The sequence below is a fragment of the Carettochelys insculpta genome, chromosome 6 (assembly GCF_033958435.1).
Source record: "Carettochelys insculpta isolate YL-2023 chromosome 6, ASM3395843v1, whole genome shotgun sequence".
NCBI lineage: Eukaryota > Metazoa > Chordata > Testudines > Carettochelyidae > Carettochelys > Carettochelys insculpta.
The window spans coordinates 75784513-75806788 of record NC_134142.1 but is presented as its reverse complement, the minus strand read 5'-3'; the positions used below and the strand labels follow the sequence as shown (position 1 = coordinate 75806788).

The 22276-nt window shown below is 43.5% G+C and overlaps 1 protein-coding gene across 3 annotated transcripts in view; it reads right to left on the bottom strand.

Annotated features, from left to right (window-relative positions):
• GALNT18 (polypeptide N-acetylgalactosaminyltransferase 18) overlaps window positions 1–12956 on the bottom strand; it is a 564545-nt gene extending 551589 nt beyond the window's left edge. The window contains exon 1 of one of the 3 annotated variants that reach the window (XM_074997382.1): window positions 11066–12956. In XM_074997382.1, the coding sequence (XP_074853483.1) occupies window positions 11066–11300 (235 nt within the window). In that variant the 5' untranslated portion in view covers window positions 11301–12956. The remainder of the gene's footprint in view (window positions 1–11065) is intronic. The other 2 variants (XM_074997381.1, XM_074997379.1) reach the window with 2 other exon arrangements.
• Between the last annotated feature and the right edge of the window lie 9320 nt (window positions 12957–22276).

Sequence of the window (22276 nt, the reverse complement as noted above, 5' to 3'; positions counted from 1 at the left end):
TTGTCAATCTCTAGGCTAATTTTAAGACACAATTTAAACAAGCCTTAAGGCTGCTCTAAATTGCACCAGCTGCTAATAGCATCTTCCTCGGTAAGTCCCCATCTCTCAGCCACAGCCACTGCTCCAAGGGCTGATAAAATCAATCCACTAGCCCAATGTCAGCCATGAATGGGAGAACATTTGTGGGACCAATAAAGTTGTCTTTATGCCTGCCACACCAGGATAAGGCTCTGATCTGTGTATTTTTATTTATCACCATGTTTTCTTTAGCTGTCCCTTCCCTGGCATTCATAAAAACAGCCATATTGGGTCAGACTAATGGTCCATCTAGCTTGATACCCAGGCTGCCAAGAGTGGCCAATGGGACACACTTCAGTGGGAACAACCAAACAAGGGCACTTATCAAGTGATCCCCTCCCTGTCAGCTAGCCCAAATTCCAACAGGAAGAGCTTTAGTGACACCTAGAGTATGAGTTTGCTCCCCAACCACCTTGGCTAAAAGCCGCTGGCAGGCTCACCCTCAATTAAACTGTCTAATTTTTTGGAATCCAGTGAAAGATTTTACCTTCTCAACATCCTTTGGCAATGAGTTCCACAAGTTGACTATGCATGGTGTGAAAAAAGTACTTCCTTATGTTTGTTTTAAAACTGATGCCTATAAATGTCATTGGGTGACCTCTGGTTCTTGTGATACATGAAGGAGTAAACAACACTTTCTTCTTTCCATCTCCACAATATTCATAATTTTATAGACCTCTATTATATCATCCCTTTGTCATCATTTTCCTAAGGTGAACAGTCCAGGTTTGTTTGTTTATTTTTAATGTCTCCTCATATGAAAGCTGCTCCTCACTTTTCTGTTATTTTTCTCTGTATTTTTCCAATTCTAATTCTTTCTGGGGGTAGATTGGGCAACTGGAACTGCATGCAGTATACAAGGGGCAGGCATACCATGGATTTACATAGAGGCTATATGATATTTTCTGTCTTATTATCTGTCCCTTTCCTAAAGGTTCCTAATAGTTCATTGTCTTTTTTGACTGGCACTGTGCACGGAGCAGATGGTTTCAAAGAACTACCCACAATGAATCCAAAATCTCTTTCTTGAGCAATAATAGGTAATTAAGACCACATAACTTTGTATGTATAGTCGGTATTATGTTTTCCAATGTGCATTGCTTTTCATTTATCAAAGCTGAATTTTGAACATCTGCAATGTTGTTGTCCAGTCACCTAGGTTTATGGGATCCCTTTATCACTCTTTGCAGTCAGCTTTGGACTTAAATATCATGAGTAATTCTACTTCATCTGCCAAAGTTGCTTCCACACTGTTTACCCCTTTCTCATATATGAATATGTTGACCGGCACTGATCCTAATACATCTTAGAGCATTGCTTCTCAACCAGAGGTGTATGTAACCCTGTGGGTATGCAGAAGCCTTCCACGGGTACATAAATTCATCCAGATATTTCCCTTGTTTTACAACAGGCTGTATAAAAAGCAAAGTCAGTACAAGCTAAAATTTCATTCAGTGACTTGTTTATGCTGCTTTATATACTAGGTACTGAAATATAAAGTATATTACATAATATATATAAAAATATGTGTATACATGTAATGTAATGCTCTGTATACTAGACACTGAAATGAAATGTATTCCCATTGATTTATTTTACAATTGCATGGTAAAAATGAGAAAATCAGCAATTTTTCAATAATAGAATATTGTGTCACTTTTGTATTTTTGTGTCTGATTTTGTGAGCAAATAGTTTCTGAATGTAATGAAACTTGGAGTGTGCAAGGCAAATCAGTCTTGAAAGGGGTGTAATGGTCTGTAATGGTTGAGAAGCACCGTTTTAAGAGACTGCTATTTACCTCTCAGTATTGTCATGCAGTATTCCCTGTAAACTGAGCAGTTGGGAGAGATTCATATGCCATCCAGCTGATCAGCAGAGTGCCTACAATCAGCACTATGTGTTTCTTCTCATGGTGCACATCTGCACGCGCCTCACTGCACATAAAAAATGTATTCTGCACATGGATGGAAAAAATTAGAGGGAACATTGCTGCCATGGACAATGCTGGATTAATCCCACAATGATGCAGTTGTGTAACTCTTCTTAGTATAGTCTTAATAACTATAGTTCATCCTTCTGTCATAAGAGAAAGAGCTAAAGGTGCAACGAGTAGGCAACCAAGTTATCCTGTCAGACCTCGAGAGCTTGCCTCCAACATGGGTAAAGTCTGCACTGGCCCTGTCCTGCAGGTATACAGAAATCTTCAATCTCCACACTTCTGGTGTAGTAAAATGTGTTGTACTGTGGGAACGAGTGCTTAGACAACCTTGTCCAATCTGTTACAGGCGTGGCAAATACTCTTAACGTCAATGAACACTGAGCTCATGTAAGAGACAGAATAAAGTCCTTCAGCCGTGGTTAACTATGAAACTGAGTGTTCCTTTGGGTTGTTCTCACTCCCCCAACACTAGTACGCAAGAATAAATGTCATCATCAAGCTTAGCCTGGAGGAACCTTCTTCTCTACGGTATATTAATTGCTCTGTAGAGTTTGCAATAATGCGATGATATTGATTTAGAATAACTGTGCTGGGTGTATTGTTTTATGCTCCTTTTTATCTGTTACAGTGACATAAAATTACTCCACTAACTCTGAAAAGAGAAGGAGGGGTAGGGCTTGAGCGTGGTACTTGTAAGATCTGGATTCACTTCCCTGAACTGCTATCGACTGACTGTCTGACCCTGGGCCAGAAACATACTGCAATTTTTTTAAAAGTGACTGAGCTATTTTGGACCACATTTACAGAGGTACTCAGGTATTTACAGATGCAAACATGCCCCCAGTGAGATTTACAAATGTGAATGAGACACCTAACTACCATTGATTTTTAATGGGAGTAGCGTCTGACCTCCCTAACGTGCTTGGTAACTCCCAGGGAGGGTGCATTTACACAGCATGTAGCTGAAAGGAACTCAGGTTGACAGCATTGGGGCTACACTACTAAGCTAAAAATAGTTGTATAAATGTTACCACTCAGGTGTCTACCCCATCCTGACACTTCCAGCCCAAGCTTCAAAAGCTATTTATGGTACAATTTTTGCAAGTAACTTGAGCCTGAATCTGTCAAAACGGGTTCTGAGACTTACTTCCATGGACTCTGTGTTTTAGGCACTTAAATACTTTTGTGAATCTGGCCTTTAGGAGCCAAGTCTGAGTGATGAGTTAATGGGATTTAGGAGCCTAATTACCTAAATCATTCTGAATATGTGATCCTTAGTCTCTCTGTGCCTCAATTGCCCATTCCCCAGGGAACTGTAAGGATAAATGCACTAAGCAACCTGAGGTCTTCAGATACAATAGTGTGGCCTGCCTGTCACGTCTCTGTTTTTTCTGCCTGGTAATGCCGGTCATCCCACCATTTTCATTTTCCAATTGCAGAAGAAATGGCATATTCTCAGTTTTGTTCTGTACATGTATCAAGGATGTTCATGCACATGCTAGTCTCTCTGCAATGATACCTTGCACTTCCATAACCTTTTATTCAAGAATTTCAGAAGATTTTTTCAGAAGTGGTGTATGGATGTTGATTCCCATTTCACAGCAGGGGAAACTGAGGCCCAGAACATTTCAGAAACTCAACCAAGATAAATACAGAGAGGCAGAGGCAGGAACAGAGCCCCAGTTCCCCAGATTCATTATCTTCCACTCTAACCACAGGATCAAAACACCAGTGAAGCGTCTTTCCGCTGTTTCCAAATAACAAACTATTGTACATACATCCAAATAACTAGTCATTACTAACCAGGCTGAATGTATGTTGGGAGCTGGAGAAAACTACTGTCAGATTACGTTTAGGTTTTGATGGTAGGAATTTTCAAGAGTGAATCAGGTTGCTCTCTGCAGTGATGTGACGCTTCAGAGAACAGTAGCAAACATGCCACCATACTCTGCTTTCCTAACTAAAAAAAATCTTAAAGTGATCTCATACTCAGCTCCTGCAAGTGCTATAACAGAAATATCATCAGGAACAAACAGAGAAGTATTCTGAGATAGTAGGGCTTTTCCAGACTCATTACTAAATGTGCCTCCAAAGCTCTCGCCCTAATCTTATTGCTAAAATAATTTTGGGGTGTTTTTTAATTAACTCTAAATTCAGTTCTTTTTCCTAATCTGGTTCCTGAACAGACGGGCTGTCTTTACACCATAGCCATCTGTTGACAGAAATCACTGAGGCTACATCTACACTAACATTCCTCTTCTGAAAGAGGCATGCAAATGAAGGAAATCAAAAATGCAAATGAGGTACAGATTTACGTATCCGGCACCTCATTTGCATATTCTTTCAAAAGAGCTTCTTTCGAAAGAAGAAAACATTGTAGATAAGGCTCTTTCAAAAGTAATCCCCATCTTCAAAAGAACTCTTCTTCCTAAAAAATATAGGAAGACGGGTTCTTTCGAAGATGGGGATTATTTTCAAAAGAGCTGCGTCTACACTGCTTTTCTTCTTCCGAAAGAATATGCAAATGAGGTGTCAGATATGTAAATCTGCACCTCATTTGCATTTCCAATTTCCTTCATTTGCATGCCTCTTTCAAAAGGCTGTGGGAAGAGATTTCCTGACAAAACTTCGGTCGACAGAGTGTAGCCACACAGAAAAGCCAATTGGAAGAGCACTCAGCTCTGTCGGCAGAGAGGCCAGCCTGGCCAGCTGCTCTGTTGACAAAACATGCACCCAGAAGCACAGCAGACAGGGCTGTCCATTGTTCTGGATGCCTGTCTGTCAAGAAATGGCCCTCCAGAGCATCCACACAACGTTTTTGTGGGCAGAATCTGTCAACAGCAGCTTTATGCCTTATGGCTGAGAAGCAGAATGCTGCCACTGACAGTGCAGAGTTTTGTCAATAAATTATTGACAAAACGCATCTTGTGTGTGGACATTCCACCAGTTTTGCTCGCAAAACCATAGTTTTGTCAGCAAGACTTGCTAGTGTAACCAGAGCCTCATAGTTTAAAGTTTGACTGAGAGAATCCTAATCTGATTTCAAATTTCTCATTTAACTACTATCACAAATTTGAACACTGACTGATTGAACCATTCATGGACTCTAGTCTAAACATACAATAGGCATCATTCAGCCACCATGTGTTTCCTGTGAAAACACACACTTTGGAAAAAAGTTCTGGCAAAACCAAAATGTAGTCTGGTTGCTCCTAAACACCTCATGCATTCAAGAAAATCATTAAATATTCCTTTTAAAGACTACTATTGATTTCACTTTGTAATTGAACAGGTCTGTAATTAAGATTATTATGAAACCAAAAAGGAGTAAGCAAAATATTTAACAATGTTGTTGTGTTTAACCTTGTTTTCTTCAAAAAATAATACACATATTTATTGTCATAAGTTCTTTCAAGTTTATTTTGGGGTATTTCCAACAACAGACTATCAGACCCATTCAAAAACTAATGCACTTTTTATCATCCCACAATCTGTTCAGTACAAACCAGTAAAGTCTCAGTATTTCAACACATTGCCTGTAAAGCAAAAAAGTGAAACAAATACTGCACCTCACTCTTAACAGGTACAAAGCTGTTGAAAAAAAAACCTCACAACAAATTCTTTGTCTAATTCATTTCCCCATAAACCAGCAGCTGTGTCCTTTCCAGATACTGAAGGGACTGACTATACAAATCACTCCTTTCCACACATAAGCGCAGGTTCAACCTCCCTGGTCCAGCACCCTCAGGACCTGAGCTCTCCCGGACCAGAGATTGTACCGGACCAGGAGCGGTAATTGTGTCCCCCCTGCTGGCCTTAGCCCCTGCTCCTGGGCTCCCCTCCCGGCTGTCACCCGTAGTTTCCTGACCCCCTCCTCTTCTTGGCAGGCTCTCCAGGTGTCTGCTCACAGCCCCAGACACCCCTCCCCAGCCACAGCTTGACTGACCTCAGCTGCCAGTTTACCAGCTCAAGCCCTTCTCCCTGCTGCTCTTCCCAGCCCGGGCTCCCTGGATGCTGCTTCCCTCCCGCCCGCCTTGCTGCCAGACCAGCAGTTGCTGCCCTGTCCTGGGCTCCTGACGCTGATCTGGCTGGCCCCTCCTCTTCCTAGCCCTAAGACTCTCTGGTCCTGCAAGATCCCTTGTCCTGCTGGACAACGAATGTTCCTGAACGAGAGACTGCCAGATTTGAGAGTTTTAACCTGTAGCTGAAGAAGTCTTTATTATCAAAGCTTTTAGAAAATTCAGTCATTTAAACTCAAAAAATGAACCAATTCTTGCACTACAGCACTGTCATTTCCATTGTGATTCTTTACACACCAGCAGAGCTAGTGACAGAGAGGTAGCCATGTTCATCTGTATTCTAACAAAACAAAACAGCAGAAGTGTAACACTTTGAAGACTAACAAAATGATTTATTCCATGATGAGCTTTTGTGGGACAGACCCACTTCATCAGATCAATTGCATTTCCAATACAGACTGACATCTATAAGGACAGAGGTCTAAAAAAAATTGCAATAAAAACTGACAAATCAAGTACATAGGACTGAAGGAGGGGGCTGAGGGGTGGGGGATGTTAAGTGGTTGCCTGAGATAATTATGAGCATCAGCCCCCCTAACTCTCCCCCTGCCTTCAATCCTATTTGATTTGTCAGTTTGTATTGCAATTTTTTTCATTTTTGGTCCTCTGTGCTTATAAATGTCAGTCTGTATTGGAAATGAAATTGATAAGATGAAGTGCGTCTGTCCCACAAAAGCTCATCACCAAATAAATCATTTTGTTAGTCTTTAAAGTACTACATTTCTGCTGATATCCTTGATTTGACTTTCAGTGGAACAAATACATTCTATTTAATTATAATATTGAGCTGCTTTTCTGCTGGAAGGAATGAACTAAGTGTGATTTGGTAATGGTGGCAACCATTATTTCAGCTTCTGTGGTCCTGAATTTTTGAAACTGTATAGAGGTTTCTGTTCAGCTAAAATATATCGCAAAGGATACTGAGTTGCACCAACATTTAGGTACAGAACATTCCCGAAAGAAAGTGCTGACTCACAATTTCTAAATATATTTTAAAAAAGAGTGAGACCAAAAAGGGAATAATTCACTCCAGAAAGCACCTCAGAAATTCCCAAGTCCACTTGGTCCTCAACATACTTCCATCAAAAAACAACTGCTGCTTCACAACCTGGCCAGAAGATACAAGGCAGTTGGAAACAACAATGGATGCAGCAGCAGGCATTATTCACCTGGGACTAAACTCCTACAGCTGTGTCTACACTAGAGAGTTTTGTCAACAGAAAGTGCCTCTGGAAACAGAACTCAGGAAGCGTCTACACACATAAAGCCTTCTCTCAACAGAGTTTGGACCAAAGGTTGTGTCTACACTAGAGAGTTTTGTCAACAGAAGGGGCCTTCTCTCAACCTAACTCAGGGAGCATTTACACAGTGAAAGCACTCTGTCGGACAGAGTCTCTACAGAACTCTACATTTGCCTCAACAGTATTATCCCTCAAAACAAAAAAGCAGTAAATTAGCACTTTAAAGACTAACAAAATAATTTATTAGGTGAGCTTTCATAGAACAGACCCACTTCTTCAGACCATAGCCATACCAGAACAGACTCAATATTTAAGGCATAGAGAACCAAAAACAGTAATCAAGGTTGACAAATCAGAAAAAAATTATCAAGGTGAGCAAATCAGATAGCAGAGAGGTAGGCAGAGGGAGTCAAGAATGAGATTAAGCCACGTAAGCAAAAGAGCCCCTATAATGTCCCAGAAAATTTGCATCCTGGTTCAAGCCACGTGTTAATGTGTCAAATTTGAATATGGAAGAGTTCAACAGTCTCTCTTTCCAAAGCAGAGTGAAAATTCCTCTTCAATAAGATGCAAACTCTTAAGTCGTTAACAGAATGGCCCACTCCACTAAAATGTAGACTAACTGGTTTGTGGATCAGGAGTGTTTTGATGTCTGTTTTGTGCCCATTAACTCTTTGTCTGAGAGAGTTTGAAGTCTGTCCAATATACAAAGCATCTGGGCATTGTTGGCACATGATGGCATATATGATGTTAGTTGAGGAACATGAGAATGTGCCCGTGATTCTGTGACTAACCTCCATTTTTGAGAGACAACAGAAAGGAGAAGTTACTTGGCCAAGAATTGTCAACAAGTCAATGGCAGAAATGGGAATACAACCTAGGAGTGAATGGCCTTCAACTTCAAGCTCAAACCCTTTACCATGAAGCAGTTACCCCAAAAATCTTGCTGGAGAACAGCAGATACACGGCTGTGGGAGCTGATGGTGAACACATTCACACTGTATGTGAATATCTGTATTTTTCACATTTGACTCATTCACTCAATTTTTGACCAGTGCACAGTCTTACCCAGTATTTTACCTTCTCATGCAATTATTTAAACCCACCCTTTCTTTCTCAATGAAGCAAAATATCTCCAGGCTAATGATTTGCTTATTACACTACCTTCAAAGACTTGTTTTTCTTCTTTGAAAGCACCCATTCTGTAATTTCCAGTCTACTGATAAAATATTACAAGGTTGTGACTTATGTTCCCAAGGAATTCCTAGGCACCGTCTAATTAAATCATTCAATTAAAATAAAATATCAGGGCAACTCAATTGTGGAAAATATATTTCAGTTATTGCTCTCCTGGCAACCCTAAAGAATGGGATTCCACTGCCCTTGCTAATTTCATGTCTTGTCAACCTATGTCAAAACACTTGAGGCACTCACAGCCTCCATAAGAGTATTCTTCAATATAAAAAGTAGAAAAAAAAGCAGGAGCAAGATACAGATAATTTTAAGAAATCAGTCCACAGCCATTTTGGAGGATGATCTGTCATGTATATATTTATCCAAAATTATCACTTGTTGTTGCTGATTCAAAGCCCAAATAAATCAACAGGAGTCTTTCCACTAACTTCCATGAATTTTAGGTCAGACCCCAAAAGACATATTCCCAACTATCACAGAGCTGAGCAAAATATTTAAAAAATTGCCTCTTCAGTAGCAGCCACCTTTACGAACCTAATCAACATGGACTGGCTCTAAATTCCCATTTAGGGGCAGTGATGGTTTACTGATTTGCTAAATGGGCAAGTGGTTTCATTAAGAAGAGTTATACAAACACATATAAATTTGATTTTAACTGTTTTTAAATAAATGTTAGTATTTATCCCACAATGGACCTGATTACTTTTGAAGAGAAGGATATTTCAATTTTCTTAAAATTGTATTTGAGGAACTGAAAAACCAAAAATGCTTTGGAAAAAAACAGCATCAATCATATTACTCTCAGTGTCTCCCTTTAATAAAGTAATTTCATTGTACCTTTCATTATCAAAGACAAAGAACAAGTTACTCAGTTAGCAAGTAAGTACAGATTTACAAGATTAATATTTCTTTTAATGTATTTTCAAGAATGCTAGTTCTACAGATAATTAGGGACATAGACTAGTATTTTCATCCAAATTACATGGACTATCATGACATTCAGTGAATCAGGCATCTAATTCTCACAGGCACTTTTGAAAAACCTTGGCTTAATACAAAAAGGATGTCCTGCATTCCACTCCATTGCCACTCAGTCTAAAATAACTCTCGCTTCAAAAATTAATCTCAGGGATCCAAGTAAAGCTGAGGACTGCCTAAAAGTCCAGGCAGACAGAAACTGGCCTCACTCACTCTTCTTACAAGAAATTGTGTTTTATTTAATTATCCAGGCTCCAGATAATGCTCAGTAAAGGAAGCAAGTGCAAACTGAATAGTTTATCAATCCTGTCTCTGCAAAAATGTTATAGTACATGTACACCCAGAAGTCAGCATGAAATAACAGGTCTTTAATGCAACCCAAACTTTAGACTGCCTCTAGGCATTATGAACTCAAGCACACACGTGCTTAATTCTCTTTCCTAACTATTATGATGTTTGTTTACATCTCCTAGACACAAGTTCTGTAGGTCAAAACTACTTGGAAGCCAAGTTGATCTGTGCTCTGGTGGTGGGAAAAGCAGCAGAGATCATTTATTTGTACCAGATGATTCGCTCTGTGTATGGGTAGACAGGCAGGGAGGCTTATGTTGAGACCTGAAGCCTCCGTGCTGCCCCAACGGAATTACGAGGGGGCTCCCCTCCAGCACCTTGCAAGAGATCATCTTATTTACCCTCCTCGCGGGGCACTGACACAGAAACACAAATCATCGGGCGGGGGTCGTCGTTCCCGCCCGGCTGAGGAGAATAACGCGGGAGTCATGACTTCCAGCTCACACGGAAACGAGTGATGGCCCACGCGAGACCCCGCCACACACCCCGCCCGCCCAGGCAGCTCCGAGGAGGCCGAAACAAAAAGGCATTAGCCCAGCGAGCCCGTCCCTGTGGCCCAGGCAAGCGCCGAGTCGGGGTCCTCGGCAGCCGCCCGCCCTCGCGAGCAGATTAAACCAACTCACAAGTAAGTCCCGCTGCTTCCACAGCCTCCGCGCTCCTTCCCGGCTGCGGCCACACCGCGGGGAGAAGCCGCCGCCGCCGCCGCCGCCCAGGCCCGCGCAGATTTGGTGAAGCAGCAGAGCCCGGGCTGAGGAAGCCACGGCAGGGGCCTTCCCGCAGGCAGGGGCAGCCGCGGGAGCGGCTCCATCACCCGCTCGTCGCCAACAAGCCAGTCTCCGAGCTCCCCCCCCACACACAGACGCGACAGCCCAGCCGGGAAGCGGGATCCGCTCCCCCGCTGCCCCCAGCCCACCGCTGGGGCTGCAAACCGCTGCAGCTGCGGATCCCAGCCACGCGGCCGCCCGCAGCGCTCTCCGCCACTCGCCAGGCAGCCGAGAGGAGCCTGCCAGCACTTCTGCCCGCACGAGAGCCTGAACAAAGCCGCCGATTCTTCTGGGCTGCCGCCTGCCTCTCCGCCCCGAGGGCAGCAGGCATCTGCCACGCGCGCCAATGCGATAGGAGGGGACGGGGAAGGCTGCCCAGGGAGGACCCGGAGAAGAGCGTGGTGGGGTGTGGGAGGGAAAGCAGGAGAGGAAGGGGGTACCTTGTATGTGCTGCTTGATGACATTTTCCAAGTGATCCAGCCTTTCTATAATCCTTAAAGTGTCCCCTTTGTCGTCCTCTAACTTTTTCTCTGAGATCGGCTCCTGCACTTTCACATACACACTGGCAATGTAGTTGGTGACCCAGCCCACGTAGAGCAGGCAGATGATGTTAGTCATTCCACTCAAGATCACGCAAGTGGACACTAAAGTTTTGGTTTTCCTGGTGCAAACCATCCTGAGATCCCTCCATATAGCTCCAGAAATCCTGTGATCCAGAAAAGCAAAATTAAAGTGCGATGGGAAAAAATCCGTCCCGCTCCGTCCCGCACAAAGGAGACCACTCAAGTCAGTACGTTTCCATGCAGGAAGTTCGCTAGTCCACGGAATGAAAATCCCTCTCGCCTGCCTAAATGGGGGAGGGAGGAAGCGGGTTGGGAGGACTGGTTATGTAGGATCCTGGATTTTAATGCATTAAAATAGCTGAAACTTTGCAACAGCAGCAAGTCATCAGTAGTGTCAGTTGCCCGGCTGGCTGCTCAGTTTAGGACTCGGTCGTTGCCATACGCACGAAGGCGGCGCGCAGTCAAGTGCCCAAGTCTTGCAAACTTTGTTCTCCCCAATGCTGCTTCCCATTGCAATCAGCTACAGCTCCCGAATCAGATCTTGCAAAGAGCTTGCAGGGGAGGCGGGCTTGCACGGCCTCAGATAGACAAAGCTTTCCTCCAATGAAGAACCAGCTATGGAGGAGCGTTTGTTAGTATCACCGTATGACCAACGGGGACCTGGTAGGGCGGAGTTATAGCAGGGGCCCACCTGCTCTCTCTCTCTCTCTCTCTCATTCTCATGCGCGCGGACCGGGGTTTCTCAGGGCCCCTAGAGTACTACAGCCTTTGGGGCTAGAAAAAGGCAATTTCTCCTTCACACTGCCTCCGCGTTGGATACTTCTAGAGCTGAGGGTGCAGGGTTTGGTAGGAGATGTTTCCTCGCTAACATAACATGAGCCCACGAAGTCGCAGCTTGCAATTTAAGAGAACTTACTGATTTTTCTCAGGAGTGAGCTGGATTTTCGTTTTTCTGTTCCCATTGTGTCCATGTCAGTAAGCTATAAAATCAGACTGTGAGTCCACTGTATTCTGTACATATCTGCCTATCTAGAAACTAGCTGATTAGTTTTTTGTGATGAAACTAAAAAAATTCCTTTTGTGCCTGGGGTTCCCTCCCCTCCAGATAACCAATTTGGTGCCTGGAGAATCTTCTTCCCCCTTAACTGGTTAGGCTTTTGAGCTGCATTATCATTTGCTAAGCACTGGATTAGATTCCGCAAATGGATGCAAGCAGACCCCTGTATTCAGGCAGAGCACCACTGACTGAAATTGGACTGCGTACAACCGTAAGGATTACAGAACTGGGACTTCTATAAAAATCTCAGTGTTCAATCCACAATGCCAACTTCTTTGTGTGACTTCCCTTCTTTCTTTCCCATCGAATAGATCAGAAATACATAACAGGCCAAATTCACTGAATGTAATTCCATGGGTTTCAATTGAGTTAAATTGGGAATGAATTTGTCCCATTAATACTAAATAAAGACGTCATTTTGTTTGATACTCAAGTACAAAATCAACACTTGGTGTGACAGGTTCAGCATAGCAAGGCTGTTATTAACATGTTAAACAGATTTCAATAGTATTAATGTTTTCAACCAACAAAAGCAAGAATTCTCAGATGTTCTGTGTCATGCCTTAATTCCAAGTATGTGGCAAGCAGCATACATAAAATAAGTCTGCTATCCATGCTTTTTATTCATGCACCACACACCTGGGAATAGGGTTATCCTGTTTGCAGTTGCATATTGCAGAGAGCCCAGTAGGTAACAGCACTCACAATTCAAACCCCTGCAAGTAAGCTTTGAATTCTGAAAGCTCTGGCTTGGGTCAGTGTGTGTTCCCATTCTGCATCACAGTTAAATGCAGATGGTTTTGTATTAACTATGGGTTTTTTTGGTTATGAGAATTTTATGGTGCTTATAAAAGGAGGCAACAGCTATTGCAGTCTCAGAAGTATCTCTCTGCCTATTAGTAGATAATGGTCAGTTGGGCTCAGTAGCAGCTAAGTTTACCTGTCAGAGACAATGAAGTAACAGTGTGAATACATGTTGAGTTAAATTCTCCCAATCCAGCTCAATAGTGAAAAGTATTATCTTGGTTGATTTAAGCCTCTCAAGCAAAGTCTGCCTGCCATTTGGGATAAAATCACCCCAAATATTGCTTCTGTGATGTTGTGAGGTACACTATATTTCATCAGTCACTGGAATGTGATTGCCAGAGTCATTGGCTACAGTTACACTAACATCTACACTCTAAATGCATTTTGTCATCAGAAGACAAAAAAGCTGTGTAAATGCTGCCCAGGGCCCTTTATTCAGACAGAGCAGATCAAAAGATCAGTCCACTTTTGTGTGTAAACTTGATCTAGAAGTTTTGTCAGAACAGCCCTTCCGACAGTAACTTCTCTAGACAGATAGCTGTAGTGTAACCATAGCTAGTGAGAAATAATATAGGATTTGAACTCAGGTACTTGGAGGTGAAAACTGTAGTGTATATTCTTTCTTTCTTTCTTTCTTTTTAAAGAAAGACATCACACTAATTAATGGACATTTGCAAAACAGATCAACCCTCAATCCATATATGTCTTCAGCCTTTATAAAATGCGGATCATTAGCCCAAGAAATTACTGGGTTTCTATCATGTAAACCTATTGCATTACATCCAGGCTGCAGATTCTGCCTACAACGACATTTGTCTTCATATTTGCCCATTGCTTCAGCTTCAAATATGGTAACAATTCTGGGAGCACCAGTGCAAATATGCCACTAAATTTTAACCACTACATCATCTAGATTTGCTCTGATCTTTGCATGCGTGTACACGGGCATCAGCATGACAAGCACCCCGAACTCTGTTACATGCATTTAAGGGGAACTCCACAATCAGGGCTCAACTGCTAAGTTCAAATGACTCCATGAATCAAAGTAAAACTGATCTGAAACCATCACACAAAATGGAGGAGTGACTCATATAAAGAAATAGTTAAATTAAGGTTCTGTTTTTGAAAGATTTATAAAGCATTAGTTAAATGAGCAATAGGTTTTACAAGTATATTAAAGATGTGAATAATCTTTGATAGTTATGGGCACATAGAAAGTGTTATAGGTGTTTATAAACCATAACCAAAAGCAACATATTCACATATTGGACTCTATAACGAGTATTTAACAATTTAGTGAAACTTCATTAACTTTTTATAAGCTAGTTATGGATCTTCAGTATAAGTTGTGACCAAGAAACCTTTCTTGCTGACAAAACCAGACTTGTCAGCTGAAAACTACTACTTCCTGCACAGTTCTGCTCTCATGGACTTTGTCTAGATTAGAGTGCTTTAGATATGTCATGCTCTCATGGGCTACATCTAGATTAGATTAAATTAGATTAGATTAGTCAGCAAAACAGACCTTTTGTCGACAAAACTGGTAGTGTCCAGATTCCCCAGGGTGTTCTGTTGACAGTTAAGTAGCCCACTCACCACGAGGAAGAACTCCCTCTGTCAACAGAGATCTGTCAACAAAAAGCTGGTCTGGATGTTCCAGGGGCCCTTTTGTCAACAGAAAGGGCTTCTATGACATTGGGCGACTGGTTGGCTGTTTTGCCAGTAGATTGACTGGGCAGTACAGCCGCTCTCTGTTGACAGAGTGGATCACTCTCTTGATCCACTTTGGTGGTCTGGACACAATCTGTCAACAGAAGCTTTGTCGCAAAATATCTTCAGACAAAAACTGCTGTCAACAAATCACTCTAGTCTAGACATAGCCATGTAAGCCAGTGTTAAAACTCCAACAAATTTGGATCCTACAAAAGTAGGTCCTACATGAGCTGCTCACAAAGACATTCAGAAAAATAAATTCCTGCATTTACACCTAAACTCTCTGCTAATATTTTGGTGGGTTGTTTTTAAATCACCCATCAAATCACTTGCCCAAATCACCTTTATATTTTGGTGATATGATATAAAGCTGTAGATTTCACAGTATACCACATTCCACAGGTGGTAGTAATTATTACTGTTATGCTTTATTTATAGTACAGTAGCACCAACTTTGGGCCCCCATTATGTCTAACTCTGTACAAACATGTAATAAGGCCTGGTCTACACTCAATATTTATGTTGGTGAAACTATGCTGACCTAAACTCTCTTGTAGTCTCTCCTAGACCAGTGGAAGTGTTTCCATGAACCTAGTTACCATTGTTTAGGAAACTGGAGTTCCTGCATCAATGGAAAAATCCCTTCTGATACTGTAAATTGCATCTACTCTATCAGCATTAGAGTGCCACAGCCACAGCACTGGTGTTATTCTTGTTGTGCAGCTGTAAATCCTCTCCCAAAGAGATTACCCCAATGTGCAGGAAACAACAAAGGTTGTGAGCGGTACAGGAGGCATCCTTCAGTCTACATAGACTATGGATCACGCCCTTCGTAGTTCCATTTGGGATCATCATTTGCAGCATCAACTGTGACTGTGAAGGCCCACATGAGAGTGACAGACCTTGCTGTATCTGTTGCATGTGTAATGGGTGTCTGGCAGGTCCTTACTGTGCTTTCTGTGGGCTCACTTCTCCTCTGCTAGCTGTCTGATCCTCATCTCACCCTTCTGAAGGCCCTTGTGTAGTTCCTGCCTCCATCTGCTGCGATCGTCTGCCAGCTCCTCCCAGCTGTGCGGCTTGATGTCTAACTCCTTGAGGTCCCGCTTGCAAACATCTTTGTAGCACAACTGGGGGCATCCAGGAGGTCTTTTGCCAGAGGCTAGCTCTCCATACAGGATGTCTTTTGGGATCCTTCCATCATTCATCCTGTGGACGTGGCCAAGCCAGCGGAGCCGCCGCTGCCTGAGGAGGGTGTGCATGGTTGGGATTCCAGCTTGCTCAAGGACAGCGGTGTTGGACACTCTGTCCTTCCATGATATTCCAAGAATGCGCCTGAAGCAGCGCAAGTGGAAGACGTTCAGCCTCTTTTCCTGGCGGGTGTACAGGGTCCAAGTCTCACTGCCATAAAGGAGGGTGCTGAGGATGCAGGCTCTGTAGACTTGCATTTTGGTGTGGGTGTACAACTTGATGTTATTCCACACTCTCTTGCTGAGTCTGGACAGAGTTGTGGCTGCTTTTCCAATCCTCCTATTTAGCTCTGTCTCCAATGACAGGGTGTCAGTGATGGTGGATCTGAGGTAAATGAACTCATTGATGACCTCTAGTGTACAGTTGTCAATGCTGATTGATGGAGGTTCAGCAATGTCCTGACCAAGTACATTTGTCTTCTTTAGGCTGATGGAAAGCCCGAAGTCCTTGCATGCTTTGGAGAACTGATCCAGCAGTTTCTGAAGCTGGTCTTCTGTGTGTGATACTACAGCAGTGTCATCTGCGAACAGCATATCTCTGATGAGGACTTCCTGCACCTTAGATTTAGCTTTCAGCCTTGAAAGATTAAACAGTTTCCCATCAGATCTTGTGTGCAAAAAGATGCCCTCTGTTGAAGATCCAAAGGCGTGCTTCAGGAGGAGTGTGAAGAAGATCCTGAACCGTGTTGGAGCAAGGATGCATCCTTGTTTGACGCCACTCCTGATGCTGAAAACATCTCATAATGTGCTATCATATTGGATGGTTCCTCTCGTCTTTGTGGAAAGACTGGATCATCTTGAGTAACCGTGGTGGACAGCCTATCTTGTGGAGCAGTTTGAACAGTCCATCCCTGCTGACTGAGTCGAAGACCTTGGTCATGTCGATGAAGGCAATATAGAGTGGCTTCCTCTGCTCCCTGCATTTCTCTTGCAGCTGCCTCAGAGAGAAGACCATGTCAACGGTAGATCTCTCTGCGCGGAATCCGCACTGTGATTCGGGAGACACCCTCTCAGCAATCTTCTGGAGTCTGCCGAGGATGACGCGAGCGAACAGTTTACCAGTGATGCTTAGGAGGGAGATTCCACAGTAATTGTTGCAGTTGCTTCTGTCTCCTTTGTTCTTATACAAGGTTACAATGTTAGCGTCACGCATATCCTGTGGAACCTCTCCCTCTCTCCAGCACGGGCACAGTAGCTCATGTAGGGGTTCCAGGAGGGTGTCCATGGCACAACTTGATTACCTCTGGTGGTATACCATCCTGGCCTGGGGCCTTTCCTACTGCAATGCTGTTGATGGCTTTCTTCAGTTCATCCACAGTTGGTTCCTGATCCAGTTCGTCCATTACTGGTAGGAGCTCGGCAGCATCGAGGGCTGAATCAACCACAATGTTCTCGCATGAGTACAGCTCGGAGTAGTCCTCGACCCAGCGCTCCATCTGTTTGGCTTTGCCAGTGATGACTTCACCAGATTTGGATTTCAGAGGTGCCATCTTGTTCTGGGTGGGTCCTAATGCTTTCTTGATGCCCTCGTACATTTCCCTGAGATTACCAAAGTCAGCATTGGTCTGGATGCTGCTACATAGCTTGAGCTAGTAGCTGTTGGCACAGCGCCTTGCTGTCTGCTGTACTGTTTTTCTGGCTGCTCTGAGTGCTTGCAGGGTACTCTGGTTCGGTGAGGGTTTGTACTCCAGGAGTGCAGCAGACTTCTTTTCGATGGCTGGAATCATCTCATTGGAGTTAGCTTCGAACCAGTCATTTGTGTTTCTAGCTCTTCTTCCAAACACTGACAAGGCCGTGTTGTAAATTGTATCCCACAGATGCTGCCATCTGGATGTCACATCGGTACCCCCAGGGCTGCTGCGCAGATTCTCCTCGAGGGTCGCTCTGAACTTTTTGGCTCTCTCTGAGTTTGTTGTCTTTCTGGCATCAATGTGGGGCCTTCCAGTTGGTTTAGAGTGGTACAACTTCTTGGGAATCACCTCGAGTTTGGAGCAAACTAGCAAGTGATCTGTATCGCAGTTGGCACTATGATAGCTGCATGTCAGAAGGACATTTTTGAGGTTATCATGTCTAGTGATGACCACTTCTAGTTGATGCCAGTGTTTTGAGCATGGGTGTCTCCATGACACTCTGTGCTGTGGCTTGGTTTGGAAAAATATGTTTGTGATGCACAGATTGTGGTACATGCAAAGTTCGAGAAGATGCTGTCCATTTTCATTCATTTTTCCCACACCAAAGTGGCCTAAGCAGGAAGGCCATGAGTCACGATCGGCTCCAACTCTTGCACTGAAGTCACCCAAAATGTACAGTTGTTCGCAAGCAGGTATTTGAGCTATGGCATCACTAAGCATGTCATAGAACTTGTTTTTTACTTCTGGAGTGGTGTACAGGGTTGGAGCGCAAGCGCTGATCAGGTGGACAGGACCGGCGCAAGTTTGAAGTATGACCTGAAGGAGTCTTTCTGATCCGCCTATGACTAATTCCACCATTTGTAGAAGGGTGTTTCTGATGGCAAAGCCAACACCATGCTTCCTGGGTTCTTCTTGGGCTTTACCCTGCCAGAGAAAGGTGTAGTCCTTTTCCTTTAGAGATCCTGAATCTGTGAGTCACGTCTCTTGCAGAGCAATAATGTCAACTTGGAGCCTCTTCAGTTCCTCATTGATGACAGCAGTCTTTCAGGTGTCACTGATGTCCTGAAGATCTTCAGTCGAACCTGTCAGCATGGTCCGCACATTCCAGCAAGCAAGCTTAAAACTTTGATGGTTTCCTTTTCTTGTTGATTTTCTTTTTGGTTTGCATGGTGCTCAAATTTCAGTCACTTGTCAGGTTTGGGAACCTTAAGCCTCACACACCCAGTGAGGCAGGTGAATTGTGGCAGGACAGTACCCTACTGGCTGCGGGCTGCCCAGCTTGAGGCAGGCAGTGACTGTCCAGTGAGATGCGATGATCTCTCCCACCGTCGAAGGCAACCCCTGGCGCTCGTTCTCTATGCCAATCGAGCAAGAGCTTATAACTTGTATCTGTTACTTCCCGTGTTGGTTCATCACTGTTAAGCGATGCTGGAGTACCTCTCCAGGCGCGAGCTGGGGCAAATTTTTTTGGGACCCTGGGCTGCCCAAATGCCAGTGTCCCCCCTCTTGGCTTTACTGATATAGTCCAAAGGAGAGGATAACCTCTACATCTGGTACCCGCTCAGCTGCAGGAGTTGCCGGGTCAATGCCAGAAGTTAGCACAGAACCGCCTTAGGACTGCCCTACGGATTTTCTGTCAGGGTTTACTCCCTTAGCCTTGCTCCTTCCCAGGATAACCCATAAGGCAGTGGGGCGGTGTGAATGGTGGAAGAAAGGAATCAACATCACCTTCATTTCACAGAGCAGGAAGAGAGGCACAGGCCGTGTCTACACGTGCCCCAAACTTCGAAATGGCCATGCAAATGGCCATTTCGAAGTTTACTAATGAAGCGCGGAAATGCATATTCAGCGCTTCATTAGCATGCGGGCGGCAGCGGCGCTTCGAAATTGACGCTTCTTGCCGCCGCGCGGCGCGTCCCGACGGGGCTCCTTTTCGAAAGGACGCCGCCTACTTCGAAGTCCCCTTATTCCCATCAGCTCATGGGAATAAGGGGACTTCGAAGTAGGCGGGGTCCTTTCGAAAAGGAGCTGCGTCGGGACGCGCCGCACGGCGGCAAGAAGCGTCAATTTCGAAGCGCCGCTGCCGCCCGCATGCTAATGAAGCGCTGAATATGCATTTCCGCGCTTCATTAGTAAACTTCAAAATGGCCATTTGCATGGCCATTTCGAAGTTTGGGGCACGTGTAGACACGGCCACAGAGAGATTAACTGATACAATTAAAAAGTGAGATTTTTTTTGTAAACCAACCAGAGTGATTTACAAGCACAAGTCCATGGAGATACTTGTGAAAATCCCTCCTGTGATTAAATTAACTGTAGGCAGCATGACCTGTAGACTATGACTCAGGACACCTGGCTTCTATTTCCAGCTCTGCCACTGACCTGCTGTGTGACAATGGACAAATCACTTCTCCATTCTGTGCCTCTGTTTTATTTCTCTTGTGGCAGGAACTTTCTCTTTCTATGTGTTTTGTGAGGGGCACTGGTATCAGTTGGGAGGCTCTAGGCGGTCTGTCAAAAATAATAAGACACATGCATCTTTGCTGCTGAAATCTTCTAATCTCCTAGCAAATATATCCACCATTTAAATAGCATTTTTCTCCCATTAAAGTGTTCAGAACAGAAGGTCAGACCAAAGGTCCATCTAACCCAGTATCTGGTCTTCTAACCATGGCCAACACCTGGTGCTCCAGGAGTGAACAGAACAGGCAATCAAATGATTACTTATTGTCCATTCCCAGTTTCTGGCAAACAGAAGCTAAGGACGCCATCCCTTCCCATCCTAGCTAATAGCCATTGATAGAACCCCAAAAATTTTACAGATGTACAGCTTTTAACTTTATCAAGTTTTCCCCTCAGAACCGTCATGAGTCCCTTTGTTTGAAAACACGATACAAACTTCCAAGGCCACTAGGTAAGAAATACTGTATTTTATATTCTGGAGAGGTAGGGCCAAACTGAGATAGAAAATGAGTGAGAAAAGCTGTAGAGTGAGACATTATTTTCCATTTATCCTACTGGAAAGTCAATGAAATGAGAATATGAGAATGACTAAGATTTTGATATTGTGATGTCCTGGTATACACGTACCAATTTTTGTCTACTTCCTGGAATGTGGCATACCTGTCCTTGGTTATATCAGTTCCTCTCACTGGTTGCTTTTTAAAGTTTCCTGTTTCTCCTCCTTCTTTTCCTGTTCCTCTATCATCTGGCCAAACTCAAAATAATTATATTAAAAGACATGCTTATATTAGATTGCTGTGTTTCTGTAACCTCCAGTTTACCCTAATCCAGACAGTGCTTCTTATCTATCCATTAGAAGCCCTAATTTCACTTTTGACTGTAAGCAGAACAGAGGTCATTGGTACGCAAAACTGGATCTAACAGCTCCATGCTGGGATCTTCAAAGGATCCAAAAAGAGTTAGGCACTCAAATTCCATTGGCATTCAGTGATTTGGGCTTACTGTTTATAGGAGCCATTGAAAAATCTCAGCCCAAGGATTTAAAAAAACAGAAAGTACCAAAGTTTCATTGAAAATCAGGACAGTGCTCAGAACTTCATGAAATGTAGCAAGTATAAAAGTTGAGAACGTCAAGCCAAACTGAAGCACATTTGCCTCCTAGATTTAATTATCAGTGCCATGTTCAGTCTTGAAATTCCATTAAACTAATTAAAACACACACACAAAGGAGAGGGAACAGAGCTAGTAGGGGCTGGCTTTAACATCTGCAATGGAGTCTTATTTCCAGAAGTAGGCCTTGTCTATACTACGTGGTGCTGTTGATCTACATCAGCTATGCAAATATGCGGCTGAAGTCAACAGTCACCACGGTGTTTTGCACATGGTAAGGTTGGCGGGGGCTGCTCTCCCATCTACACCAGCCACTCTTCTTGTTTTGGTTGAGTACCAACATCAACAGGAGCATGCTCAGAGATCACTTTATTGTGGCTAAGCACACGCAGTAAATCAACAGCTGGTGGATCAATTGCTGCAGTGTCAGTCTACCGCACAGCATAAACACAGCTGTAGTGTGAAGCAGACAGGGGCACAGCTGTGTAAACCCTCCTTCAGTCACTGCCAGATTAATGCCTAATGAAGGCTTGGACACCTTTTATAGTCACTATAAATTCTGTGATAGTATTTTCTCATTCCGTATGCTATTTCCCATCTCTGAATGTTCCCATCTCTGAATGTTCGCCAATCTTATGCATCTATTTCAAGACTATTTTTGTCTTGCCTATATGTCCTTCCAGAAACTTTTTCTGTCTCAATTCTTTATATCTTTCAAATGATCTCTTCTGTGTTATGTCATTTGTGGTTTATACGTACAGGCCTAGTTTCTATTCTCTGCAGTATATTCTGAACTGTGGACCTGTACATGGCAGAGCAGTTACTCTTAGACTAGTCCAATTGAAGTTTGTTTTGAGTGGATAGCTATTCACCAAAGGGTATTGAAATCTACTCCTTTGTAAACAACACAACTATCATTATTCACAAGACATATTGATAGTCTTGCTTCAGTCTGTTTTTGCAATCAGAACAACCCCTAGTGATCACAGATGCCTCCTGTGACAGGGTGCAGTCACAGAAGACCCCTTGGAATGTTCCCCAGCTTGCTGATCATGACACT